General features: G+C 25.5%; 2 protein-coding genes across 2 annotated transcripts; both read left to right on the top strand.

Annotated features, from left to right (window-relative positions):
* The first annotated feature begins 2,253 nt into the window (after positions 1-2,253).
* On the top strand, positions 2,254-11,570 carry Rsph4a (Radial spoke head protein 4a). Its single transcript, XM_011498257.1, has 11 exons — positions 2,254-2,561; positions 2,830-3,022; positions 3,097-3,299; positions 3,445-3,532; positions 3,605-3,853; positions 4,621-4,743; positions 6,254-6,455; positions 9,259-9,416; positions 9,709-9,968; positions 11,214-11,392; positions 11,506-11,570. The coding sequence occupies exons 1-11, from the start codon at positions 2,440-2,442 to the stop codon at positions 11,568-11,570; spliced, it is 1,842 nt and encodes a 613-aa protein (XP_011496559.1). The 5' UTR covers positions 2,254-2,439.
* Positions 11,571-12,091: 521 nt separating this feature from the next.
* Rrp46 (exosome complex component Rrp46) lies at positions 12,092-13,514 on the top strand. Its single transcript, XM_011498000.1, has 5 exons — positions 12,092-12,269; positions 12,429-12,542; positions 12,642-12,763; positions 12,841-12,984; positions 13,050-13,514. Exons 1-5 carry the CDS (start codon positions 12,182-12,184, stop codon positions 13,230-13,232), a joined length of 651 nt encoding a protein of 216 aa, XP_011496302.1. The 5' UTR covers positions 12,092-12,181; the 3' UTR covers positions 13,233-13,514.
* Positions 13,515-13,813: the final 299 nt, after the last annotated feature.

Genomic DNA, 13,813 nt, shown 5'->3' on the forward strand with positions numbered 1-13,813 from the left:
TGAAGATTTATAAATTAATGATTTTACAGAATAAGATTATTTATCTACTCTGCTTAAATTATTTTAAAATTTTAGCTTTTATGTTATTTTGACATTAAACATTTATATTTTAAACTTAATAGATCTATAATGAGAGATAAAGCAAAATGAATTGCAGTATTTGAATATTAGCAATGATCAAGTATGCAAAGATATAGAATTATAAAGTATTAACAAAGTATTTGAAGGAAAAAATGAAAATTCCTTGTGCAAGAATATATGATGAATGTATTTGAAGCTGAATAAAAAAAGTATTACCTTCAAGACTTGTATCGCTATATTATGTACAAACTATGGAATTATCAGCTACTACCGTACAGTCTAAAACCTAAAATAAAAAAAAATATATAATATAACACTATTTTAATCAGTATTTTATTCATAAGATGTATAGATTCTTATGAGACTTAAACAAAAAAGTATTTCCAAGTATTGAAAAATTAAAATTATGAGTGATACTTCGACATACGCAATCTAATGACAGATAAATTATGAAATAACATGACAATAGTTGACACTGCATTCGATCTTGTATATGTATTTGTATGGTGGTATAAGGAATTGTTTATGTAACTCATTTAGTAGACAATAGAATATGGTGCGTGTGTTATTGTTATGTAAAAAGTAAAGTAAAGTATCATTAGATGGGTCAAATAAATATGGAAAAACACATCGAATAACAGTTATCTATCTATCGTGTAAATAAATGTTTTGCATGAATATTTCATAAAATTGAGAAATGTAATCGTCTATATAGCGAATAATTGTGATACGTAAACGATTAAAGAAAGCATTAATTTTGTTTCACAGCCTTATATTCATTACCCCTTGCGGCTCAAATTCTCTCAAATCATTCATTGTTTCATTTAAACATATAAAACCGTGCGGTACGCGCGTTCCTTTTGCAAATGTGAAAGACGAATTAATTAAAAATTGTGGACATAATTTTTGATACATTTCGATCTTATGGCTAACTGGATAACACATCGAGTGGGTGTAAAAAGGAAATGAACAGTGACCTCGAGCCTCTCATATTCAGGCCACCCGATACACGATAGTCTAGCTTCAGGATGCGAGCTGATATAGTCGGCGCGTGTATTCATTCACGAACTATTCATTCACAAAACAACGTACTAGATAATTACATTATCGTACCCCGAGATTTGCTCGCAATTCGATGTTTGATGATTCACATTTTTTTAATTATCTATTCTTGCATTACAAATTCTATCATACTATTAAAAAATGTGACTCCTGATGTACTCATTATAAATAATGTAACTCGACTTAACAAAGAATAGTGCATAAATTGACAAATACAAAATTCATGCGAATTTAATAACAAATGTAGAATCGGAACATCCTTTAGCTACGAATCCATGAAATCATTTCTATCGCGTCGTTGAACGTTAATAATAATAATAATAATAGAAAAAATGCATGTACATTTATTACATTGATTATATTGTCTATTATTTTGAAGTTATCAATATGAGATATTTATTTTTGTTATTTATTCTATAAAAATATATAAAAAGAGAAATTGGTTATACGTGGAAAATTTTACAGTTGATAAAAAAAGAATTGGTAGTATATGCGTAGCTAAAATTTTCATGTGATATAATAACGTTAAAAAGTGCATAACATTGAATGTTTGACATTTGATTAAATCTACATTATCTTCTTTCAGATAAACATAATTTCTACATAATTTGCTTACAAATTAAAATGCACTCAAGCAAGTACATAATGCAGATTTAAGAGTCGAGGTATCCCGAACATAAGCCAATATTATGCTGCTTGTATTATTCTCCAAATTTCGACACTATCCACGTCTAGACCGACAATACCATCGAGTTCCTTGTTTTCGTGGGGGATCTACGCATCCTCTTCGACCCCTTCCCACTCCCCCATGATTTTTTCCCCGCCAGCGCCCAGCGACTTCCGGAACTACCGTTTGAACAAGGCTCGTCCTAGCGGAAATGGTGGGCCCGGACATACGCCACACTTATCTGCGCTATCATAGAGTAATTTTATTTTTAGACCTGCGCTCTTGATTAGACGTAGCTCCTCGTGCCTCGCTTGGCCATCACCATAAGTATTCAATTTCAATAATGCGAGCCAAAGTATGGATGAACATGACCGCCACGATAAAAGCGCTCGCTTCTTTTTCGGATATGACGCTCCGTGTGCGCAACAGCTGAAAGTCGAAGTTATCTACAGCTGTGCTGCAATATTCGCGTCTGTCGCTATTTCAAGTGACAAGATAAGGTTCTCCGCAGCACCTCAAATATCGGCTGCCGAATGGTGTTGACGCAAGCTCGTGTGCACGCTCGTTAAACGTTATATCTCGTATGCTTTATCCTGGCTAATGGAATAAACAAAGAAAAGGATCGCACAATGGCACAAACGTATGAAATTGATGAAGCTGGGTCGGTCGACGATGTGCCCTCTATCAAGCACGAAATCGAGTGCGCCAAGCTTTATTTACAAACATTTTGTCCCGAGGCCGGTAATAACTTGTAAGTCCTTTCTTTATTAATATGTGCACATTTGTTTCGTAGGATGTAAAACGTATTATAAATTTAATAAATAAACAATGACCGCTTGCCGTTAAAAAACGAAATTATTATTCTGAAAATAGTTTATTAATATCATTAACTGTTATCGCATCATAGAAAAAATTTAATTTAAAAATTATAATTTTCACCGCACATTTTATCTTATACTGTACATTGATAATTTTTTTGCTTTTTTTTTGTTTTTTTTTTTTGTTTTGTTTCTTATCAGATACGATCATATCAGTGAAATATTGAGCAAAATACTTTTGGAGAGACCAAAAAATGCCTTTACTTTGTTCGAAGAGTATAGTAAAAAATTGCGAAACGATAAATTCAAAGCCTTAGACAGTAATCAGTTATGCGACATGTACGTGCCGCCTCCTCCGTATAAGAATGCCAGGATACTTCTTAAACTTTTTAAAGTAAAAGAAATTTCCAGAATTTGTGTAAATGTTTAAAATTAATGAAAACTATAGTACATTAATGTGTAAATAAGGTTAATTTACCAGCCACTAAATCAGTCCATAGTTCAGAAGAAGGCATTGAATCTATCCACGAGGAGAAAATTGAAATACCAAATATGTTCGATTTATTGTATTTTTTTGAACAAGCCGATGTTGGCTTAACTCGAGTAGAGATTGTAATTTTGAATTTAAGCATTCGAAAGATAGTTGCTGAACAAAGACTTAAGAACATACGGTAATAAATAGAAAAATTTCGATTATTGATTATTTTTGATAATCTCTTTTAACATGTGTAAATAATTGAACATAACAATTAAAATGATTTAAATTATGTTAAATTATTTAGACAAAAATTTTTTAATTATGTTTAAATCATTTAGATTTTGGGGAAAGATTTTAGGGAGGACAAATAATTATTATATATTAGAGGCTACTTTAACCGAAGAGGAATTGGAAGAGAGACTAGAGGTAATCTGTATTTATTTATTTACGACGTACTGTCGATAAACAACTTTTTATGTTAACAATAAATATTAGTAGAAATTGAAAGATAAACAGGAATATTTAAAAGTGGAAAGTGAAAGTATGAATACGAAGGAAATTGAAGAAACTGAAGATATAGAGCTAAAAGCCTTAGAATCGGTAATGCCAACGAAATTATCATATGAAGAAGGAGAAGCTGTAGAAGGTGAGAGCCTTCAACTTGTGTTTCCATCAGTTCCAATAAATACATGGAAATCATTACCAGAAGTAACTGAAGAAAAGTTAGGAACTGGAGCAAATGCCAAAGTACAGTAATCAATCCGCATAGCAATTTCAATTCTATTCATTTGGATATTCAACTAGAATAAAACGTCCCTTATTTTTTGCAAATAAAAATTATATAACAAAAGAATGTACACTTACATGTTTGTTAAGAAATTGTTTTCATAATTTTTATTCAATTCTCGTAATTTATTCAATAATTATTTTGATATTTTTCGAAAAAGAAACCTATTAAAATATAAAACATAATTCTTTGAATGAATATAATTTATTTTGTATAAAAATACTGTAATATTTGTTGGCATTATATATTATAATATTTTCATGTCACTTTTTTATGATATTTAAAAAAAAAATCTTCAACTTACAAAATAGTGACTATAGTGTACTTTATAGAACAAAGTACTTTAACAAATTTGTTAGCAATATAGTGAAAATTATGTTTTTTTTACCAATTATTTATACTGAGAAAGGTTTTATTATCTTTATTAATAGGTATGATTATATGTAAGTATATAGGAATTGAAATAAAAATGGATCTGATGGTAAATATTGAGTGGTATGATAGTCACTGTAATAAAAAATAGTAATGTATATTTACGGTTAAATTTAGGGATTTTTTTAATCCTAAATGCTTTACTATATTTTAATAACAATTTAGGAAAGTTGTGTCTCAATATTTAATGAATAATTTCCTTTTTTTTCAAAAACAAATAAAAATATAATTACAAATTTAAAACAGTAAGCATTTTAAAAAGGAACACTGCATAATAATAATAAATGTTTTACAGATTTACTATGTTTGCAACTCACCAGGAATTGATAATTGGATCGAGCTTCCTTCAGTAACCCCACAACAAATTGTTGTTGCACGACAAACTATCTACATATTTACAGGAAATTTAGAAAGTGAAGTAAGCAATATATTTATACAACCACCTTAATATATTTCATAAGTTTTGTTAAAATTTACTTTTTACTATCTTTATAAAATGCGTACATTAAACATAAACATAGTAAAATAAACTTTGCCATGTGCATAAGAAATTTTGTAATTTAACTAATTTAATTTTTAATAAAATCAATTAAATAAGAAAAGTTTTTTAATTTCATACTAAATTAAATTCAAATAATTTGTCCAGTACTATTTTTCCTAGCTACATGTCGTATTCTATCCGAATCTATTCAATTACACTAATAAATTGTCATTTCCTGGTTTTTTCGATCAAATTAAATTTCAATCATATTTTTTGAATAATTTATATATATAAGAAAGTGTTAATGAAACTCTGAATTTATTTATCACATTTATTTACCTTTAATTTAATTTTTTTTTATCCTTTTGCGACTGTTTAAATATATTTAAACAATTATATTTATTCATTAGTTTATATTTTCATGTTACATGTTAGTAAATACTAAATAATGAATAAATCAATTAATTACATCAATAATATTAATAAATATAATAGTGTCATGCTATGAAGTAGTTAATTAATAATGTAAAAATATAAATCCTTTCCCTTATATTATACACTTACAAAGGAATTACAAATATTATTATTAGAAAAATTGTAATTATAAATACTGTTGATCACTATTATTAAAATATTCTATTTTTCTTCGCTCATTAAACTTACTTTTATCCTATCTGTTAATATAATTTCAGGGTTTTAAATCATGATTTTTCTATCTTCCACTAAATATAAATCGTCTGCATGTGATAGCGTTTTATTGATATGACTTTAAGGATCGTTGTTTCCATGTATTGCTTGCAACTTAAAATGCATTTTAAAATTTAATTAAGTTCAATAAATTATAATATAATAAAATATAATATAACAAAATTTAATTTTATGTACATTAAAATATTGTACATCGTTTATTCTACTCTATTTGAACGTTGCCAATATAATTATCTTTTCCCACTCATTATTTGAAATTTGACAAATATAAATTCTTAAATATTATTTCATTTTAGAGCTATTTATATATAATAATTATATATAATATAAAATTATTTCATTTGACAAATATTTATAATAAAAATAAATATATTATTAGTTAGAAAAAAGTTTATTATATTGTGTTTTGTGTACTTTATATAAATGAATAAAATATTAGATATATGTTATATACAATAAAATAAATGTAACTTTGCATTTGAACCAATACTATATAAATTACATAGAAATATAAAAGCACTGTAAAATATTCGTATTTTTAGATTTTTTTCTCCATTTATCTGTTGAAATATAATAATGTAATGTCATTCTGAAAGAAACTTAATTTTAAATTATTCTCAATCTGGAATTCCTTTTTGTTAAATTGGTACAATTTATCTGACATTTGACTTCATGTTAGAAATATCCTAAAAATTGTATATGATACAATTATCGTGATTTTCTTGGAATGATTTTCTAGATTCATACATTTCCGCCATTTCCCGGAAATGAGAAGAATTATCTACGCGCCCAGATTGCACGCATTGGCGCAGCCACACATGTTTCACCAATTGGTTATTTTGAATTCGATAATGGTATTGAGAGGGATGATAATGAAGAAGAAGAAGATGATGATGATGAAGAAATTGATGAAAATGAGAGAGGCCAAAATAAACCAAAAGGTATTGATATGGATATAAGAAATATATTGATATAATTGGTATATTAATACAAGGTACTTTCATAAAATAACTATGATTAAGAATTTTTAACAAAGTTTTAAGAGATTACAATGTTTATTTATTATATAGATTTAATTAATGTTTAGTTCAGATCTCTGCGAATATGTTGCCTACATCAAAATATTTACCTATATTATTGTGTTCTATATTAAATATCGGTTTTTTTTTATTTATATACTGTTTAAAATAAATGCTTATAATTTTAAATATATTATAAATAGTTTCTAAACATTAATTTTTTAAATGTATTTCAATTATAAAATTATAAAATTTATTTAGTGGTTGCATTATAATGATTTAAATACAATAAAATAAAAAATTCAATATCTATTTGATCTATAGCTAATTTATACTTCAGTGAATGAGTTTTGGGTAAATTTAAACATTATAGCTGATAAGGCTAAAATATTTTGATGAATTGATATCATAAGATGTTGAATCTAAAACATCTATATCAATATTAAATTAAAAATATTGGTGGCCAATCAAATAACGTATAGATTATAAAGCTTATAATCTCATTGAAGTTGTTGGATAAATAAATTTGTTGCAGAAATCTATTTATTACATGGAATTCATAAAATTGAAAATTTAAAAATTTTTTTTACTATAGTAGCTATTTTTATTGTAGAATCTTTTATATTTAGATTACTATTAAATTCATACAAATTATTTTTTTATTACTTTTTTACACTTATTACATACAAAAAATATCTTTAATGAACAGTTATATGTATAAGATCAGATTCTTGATTAATAATTGAATAATAACTTAATTAATAATACATTCATTTAAAATTAATTTAGAATCGCAATGGCTAATGAATTTTATGTATTAAAAATATTTTCAAACTATATTACGATCTTAAATGTTTTAATATATATTTCTAAGATTTCATTTATTTAAAACTATTAGAAGCATTAATGTCCTGCTGTATAGAATATTTAAATATATAAATATATAAAATATGTAAATTTAAATATATAAATAAATTTAATCCTAATATCAAAATTTTTAATGCATTATTTTAGATGGACACATAATATTGAAATGTTTAATTTAACACGCCTCAATTTTATTACTTTTACTTAATTTTACTCAATTATATATACTTAATAGATTTTCTTGCATTAAAAATAATACACCTAAATCAATTGAAGAACATTCTCATTCTTATTGTTTATTAATAAATAAAAAAAATATTGGTATTGGTATTAACTGTATCTACAGTGTTAGTCTACTGTAAATGTTTTCAATGCATAATATTAATCCTTTTTTTTAGGTTTAATAATTTAGTTTTTATACTTTATTATTAATATTTTAATAAATGCATTTAATTAATTTGAAATAATTCAATCTATGAAACAAAAAATAAACAAACAAATATTAATTTATGATGAATGAAGAATATACTGTTATCTGAAAATGAATTGAATTATGATTTACAAACCAATTTTTTATCGTTAAATAAAAAATATATAATGAGTACAGGGAATAGAGAAAATATATTAATAATTATAATATATTCAGAATAGCTTATTTAATCATAAATGGTGTAATTGAAAATCCTGCAAATCATTCGTACATTCGTTTGCAATTTATATTTTTTATATATTCAAATAGTATAAGTGATTTTTTTTTAAATAAATGTATTAATTTACTAGGGATTTTCAAAAATTCTAGTGTTAATAAATAGATTCTACTGTAACTCAAAGTATTATACCATAATCTTAATGTAAAAATGCTTGTATTCTATCACAAATGTAATAGTATAGAATAAAGCAACAACATGCATTACTGATTCATTAAAATAATCTTAATAAAACTAATCTTAATATTGATTGAAATTTTTAAATCACAATTAATTTTAGTGCAAAAGTTTAAAATAAAGTAACTAATTTGATGTATTTAGTGCTTTAAGTTGTTGCATTGTATGTAAAGTTTGGAATTCGCTTTAAAGTATTCTATGGTGTTCATTCATAGGTAGCTTTATTTCTTATTGCTCTGTCACGTTGCTTAATGTTCAAGTGATCTTGCGTATGAACTGATATTATCACTTAAACTTAAAATAAAAATATCTTCTATTGATATAATATGTTACAATAATAGTTTCAACAGTTCTGTTATGTACAACATATTTTTATTTATAAAGGAATATGATTAGCACCTGATTTTTCTTAATGTTATTTTAATATCAAAATTTTTTAATTACTACATTACATCATAAACAATTTCTAATTTATTTCATTATTCAAATTTATACAGTCAATATGTGTAAATGTTTTTTAATATACTTGCTAGTTTTATGCTAGTTATATAGAAACTTCATTGATTCGAATTTCTATCATATTTCTTTTTATTTTGTATCTGATAGTCTAAATAGAATCCTCTATAATAATGTACTGCTTTCGGTTAATATACGATTAACAACAATTTTAATTGTCGAATTTTTGAGAACAACATATTAAAATGACTCAAGCTCATTAAAATTATAATATTTAAATTTATATTACAAATTTTCAGTGCGACTAATTACTGCTAATCTAATATTGAATAACTCATTAAAAGTGTTCATCTTTCTGGTGTAAATTTTTTCTATTCTTAAGTCAAACATAAGATGATACTGCAATCCCATTTTAATGACGTCTATAAATAATTTATTGAAACATCGATCTATTAAAGTTATTCATTTTTTTAAATTTCATTAAAATAAATAGTAATCTATTATTTAATATTATCAAGAGAAAACTGGAATCGTGAAGAATCAGAATTATAAACCGTTACCTCTGGAGGATCTAATTGATCCGTCAATGTCGAACTGGTGTCACCATAGTCCTTACATACTGAAGCAGGGGCGTGTAATATGGCAAGATCCAATGAAAATTAATAGTGATGACGAGGTAATTAAAAGAAATTTTATAATTAGAAATTTTAACTCGAATAATTATTTTTAATTTCAACCGCAAGCTTTAACGTTAATCCCATATCGATTAATTTAACAATTAGTTTTTGTAAATTCAAGTTATAACGAGTTTGTCGGTTCTTGTTTAATTGATAACGTGTCGGGAATTAGAATTTCTCAGATATAAATTTCACGCCTCAAAAATGTTAAACCCAGGAAGATATGTACAGAACTATGAGAGTGTAGTAATATGTATTAGGGTTTACTTACTTTAAAATTACACCCATGTGAATGAGAAGGACTACGAGTGCGATGATGAGGAGGTCGAGGGAGAAGAGACGTGGAGCGACGGAGAAGAGGAAAAGAGCGAAGAAAGTGAATTAGCAAAGGAAGTCGGGCCACCTTTGTTAACTCCACTATCCCAGGATCTTGCTACAAAATTTGCAACTCCTTGGACGGCTCGTCAGTCTTCGAAAATACAACCGGACACGGCAGTAGCTCTCGTTAGGTGTAATGTTTGGCCGGGCGCATACGCGGCTGCTATCGGCAAGTTAGTTGGATGTTGTTTAAGTCAAAAATAAATTAACTATGAATTTATACGTAGAAGTAACATCTCTAAAACGATGGTCTAAATAGTAATACTGTTTTAATAAAATTGTCTAAATAAAATACTGTTTTAATTTCTAACGTCTTTTCTACAGACTGACTTGCCTTTGAAGTAATTATTAAATTATTAATTATTAATGATTTAATCATTAATTATATATTAATTAGTAATGAAAACGTTTTAAAAATTATATTTATTCTTTGGTTAAAAGCATTACTTTAAAAATTGCAAATACATTTCATAAAGAAAAAAAAAATACATACATATATAGATATATTGATAATTATAAATCTAATAAACGTTGTAAAATATTTTTAAAAATTCCAAAAATTTAACGCTATATTAGGTCATATCTATAAAAAGCTAAAGTATATATCATGCTTATGCTATGACAGTTTTAATAATTCAATTCACTTTACCACTATATAATTGTATAAAACAATATATATTAATTAATATTTATATGTATTGCGCTTATAGTATATATAAAATATATTGAATCTGATGAAATTGACCTACAAGTAAATAATTCAGTATACATACAATATACACTTAAATATTATTTATTAAAATAATAAAGTAACTTTAAATAATATTGTTTATTTTTAATATTCTTTTATATGCTATTATTTTTAAACTCGTGTTAACAATAAATAACAAATACATGATATTTATCCGAGAATATATCTGTGTAAATATCTGTTATTAACATTCTAATTATCAATGTATTTGTATAAATAACGTTTGGTAGGTGTATACGAACTTTCATTTACATAACTTAATTTCATAGCATATTTATTTATTTGAGGTTTTAATCAATTAAATATTCCATTAAATGTCGAGGAAAAATGCATATTAATAAAAAATACATAAAAATAAAAACAGAAATTAATATTAACAAGACTTTATTTTTATAATTTAAAAATATGAATTGAATAGCTATAAAATATGTAATAGAAAATATCTTACTTAGATATAGGAAGTGATGACAACCGAAAATTAAATAAAAAAATTTTAATTGCATTATAATTCATACAATTTTTATTTGATATAAATAATTATAGTTAAAAAAAAATAGTTAACTTGTACGAAGTTGCATTCAATGATTAACATAATAAACCAGTAAATAACTAAGATTTGCAGCTAAAGTAGTGAAATAATCGAAAGGAAAATTTGACAACTTTTCAGAAAATTTGCCAATTTATATATCGGATGGGGTTATAAACACAATGCATACAATTACAATCCACCAGCTATGCCGGAAATTCAAGATCAATATGTAATTGACTCCGAACTTGTGGAAATTCAGGATCCGAGCTTTGAAGAGGAGGAAGCTTATCGCATCGCCCATTTGCTCCCCACTCTCGGTAAGCTTATACATGTGCACAGGCCTATGCATGCGTCTCGACTATGACTTGTAACAGTTCTTTAATTATGTAAAATTCCTGACTCGCGTTTCGTTCTCTTTCTCCTGTTTCAGAAGCTGATGATGAAGAGGGAGAAGAATCTGCAGAAGTTGACTGCATTGAGAACGATGATGGTTAAAATTTAGGGAATTCGTTAAACGACGTTTTTAAATTAATTATTAGCCTACATTGATTTAATATTTATTTTACCTTGGTATTAATTTTGGAATTATTATTACTTTTTGCTTATGAAATTGTTTCAATATTATTAATATGAATTTCAATCAGACAATAAACAATTTTGAATGGTATACTAATTAGTGATTACTTTTTTCATTTATTTTAATGGAGATCAATTTTTTATTCTGAAAAAAAATTTGCAATAAAATAATTGCCCTTTCCTTCCATTCTCTCGAACTTATGAAATCCTGATACGTACACCTTCTATTTACCATAAATATAAGTATACATAATTATCGTATGTTAATATGTGATTGATTGCAAATAAAAATGTTACTGAATTCTTATTAACATGTGGTAAGAAGAACTCTGCATTATCAATTATTTTCTACTTTATCGACAGCTACCATATGCGTTTACGAATTTATCTACTAAAATAAGTTTGGCTCCACTTGAAAATTCAAATATGGCAAACTTGAAAACTGTGTACATGTGAATTTCATGATAACCTCAATTGTACATTTGAAAGCTTATGAATAACTTATTTTTATATAATTACTTTATAATAAAATGACAGAAAATGAATATTCTTTACGTTTTTTAAATTGTGAATTAAATTACTTATCAGTAACCGATGGTTCGGCAATATTTATGCAAGGTATTTCTGTTCAAACAAACAATTTTTTTAAGAATTAACTTTGGCTATTTGATATAAGTATTATATGAATCTATTTTAATTTTTAGAATATTTATTGATTTCAATATAGGATATATTTTTATAAATAATGTAACCAACTCTATTTTGTATTCATTTTAGGGGATACAGCTGTAATTGCTGGTGTTTATGGCCCAGTAGAGTCAAAATTACATAAAATGTTTTATAATAAAGCTAATGTTGAAGCGAGTTTTAGACCAATGAAAGGACCTCCAAGTAAGAATTTATCTAAATTTGTAAATTCAAAATATTATGTTAGGTAACTGTATAATACAAAATATATATTTTCTTTAAATTAATTCATATATATTATAGGTGTAAACGATAGGCTTATGGAATCATACATAAAAGACGTTTGTGAAGCATCACTCATTACATCGCTATATCCTGCATCAAGTATATCAGTTAATATACAGGAATTAGAAGATTGTGGTGGGGTAAGTTATTTAATGATTTAATATTCAAAATCATGTTTAATTGCAAATTTGTATATTAATATAATAAAAATTGTTAGCTGTTAGCAAGTGTCATTAATGCTTCTTGTTTGGCTTTGATCAACTCTGGTTTAGCCATGAAATTTATTTTTGCTGCTGTATGTTGTATGATTGACAAGGAATCTGAAAATGTAATTATAGATCCAAATATGAAACAATTAAACGTAAGTATAAAATGAACATAAAAAAATAACACGTTAAAATTAATAATTTTAATATTTAACTCCAGAATGCGAAAGCTGCTTTCACATGTGTTTTTGATAACTTAAATAAAGATATAATTTGCTGCCAAACCAGTGGACGTTTTACAGAAAAAGAATTATTAAAATCTATAGAAATGTGTCGAGAAACTGTTCAAACTATATTTACTTTTTACCGAGACATTGTAACAAAATATGCGACTGCAATATAAATTTACGTTATCATATATAAAAACTTTATTTTTTACTTACATTTAAGTTCTAAAAATATCTTTAAAATAGTCGGTTGTCATTGATTGTAGTATTTCTTTTTGAAAGTTATTTAGTTTTTAAAAATTGATATTTTATAACAGTTATTTTCAAAATTTGTATAAATGACAATGATACTCGCAAGATGGCGCATAATGTTTCCACTGATGAGTGCTGCCGTCCTCTATGTCAACATAAGTGTAATCTTATTAAATTTAAAGTTCTGTTTATAAACTATAATTTTTTAAAATAATAAATAATGTCCTTGTAAGTACTCTAAATAATTCATAAGGTAAGTTTTTTTTTTATAAATAATACTTTTGTACATTTGATCTAATATGTTATTATAATTTTGATTGTGACCATAATTGTAACTATGAATTTATACTTTTTAAAATGATTTATTTAATTGAATAATTTATAATAATTACAATTACTCAAAAATGATAATACATGTTCTTACTTTAATAATCTTTTAATGCCTATATCTATATATGCAATTTTAAGTTTGTAAGTAATATACTTTTTTTATTTACATTTTAAG

Source organism: Ceratosolen solmsi, unplaced genomic scaffold, assembly GCF_000503995.2.
Source record: "Ceratosolen solmsi marchali unplaced genomic scaffold, CerSol_1.0 scaffold14, whole genome shotgun sequence".
Taxonomy (NCBI): domain Eukaryota; kingdom Metazoa; phylum Arthropoda; class Insecta; order Hymenoptera; family Agaonidae; genus Ceratosolen; species Ceratosolen solmsi.

Coding starts and splice junctions, on each gene's coding strand:
- Rsph4a (XM_011498257.1), top strand. CDS start 2,440: ATGGCACAAACGTATGAAATTGATGAAGCTGGGTCGGTCGACGATGTG. Junction 4,744..6,253: donor CAGGAAATTTAGAAAGTGAA/GTAAGCAATATA, acceptor ATGATTTTCTAG/ATTCATACATTTCCGCCATT. Junction 6,456..9,258: donor AGGCCAAAATAAACCAAAAG/GTATTGATATGG, acceptor AATATTATCAAG/AGAAAACTGGAATCGTGAAG.
- Rrp46 (XM_011498000.1), top strand. CDS start 12,182: ATGACAGAAAATGAATATTCTTTACGTTTTTTAAATTGTGAATTAAAT. Junction 12,270..12,428: donor TTCGGCAATATTTATGCAAG/GTATTTCTGTTC, acceptor TATTCATTTTAG/GGGATACAGCTGTAATTGCT. Junction 12,764..12,840: donor AATTAGAAGATTGTGGTGGG/GTAAGTTATTTA, acceptor AAAAATTGTTAG/CTGTTAGCAAGTGTCATTAA.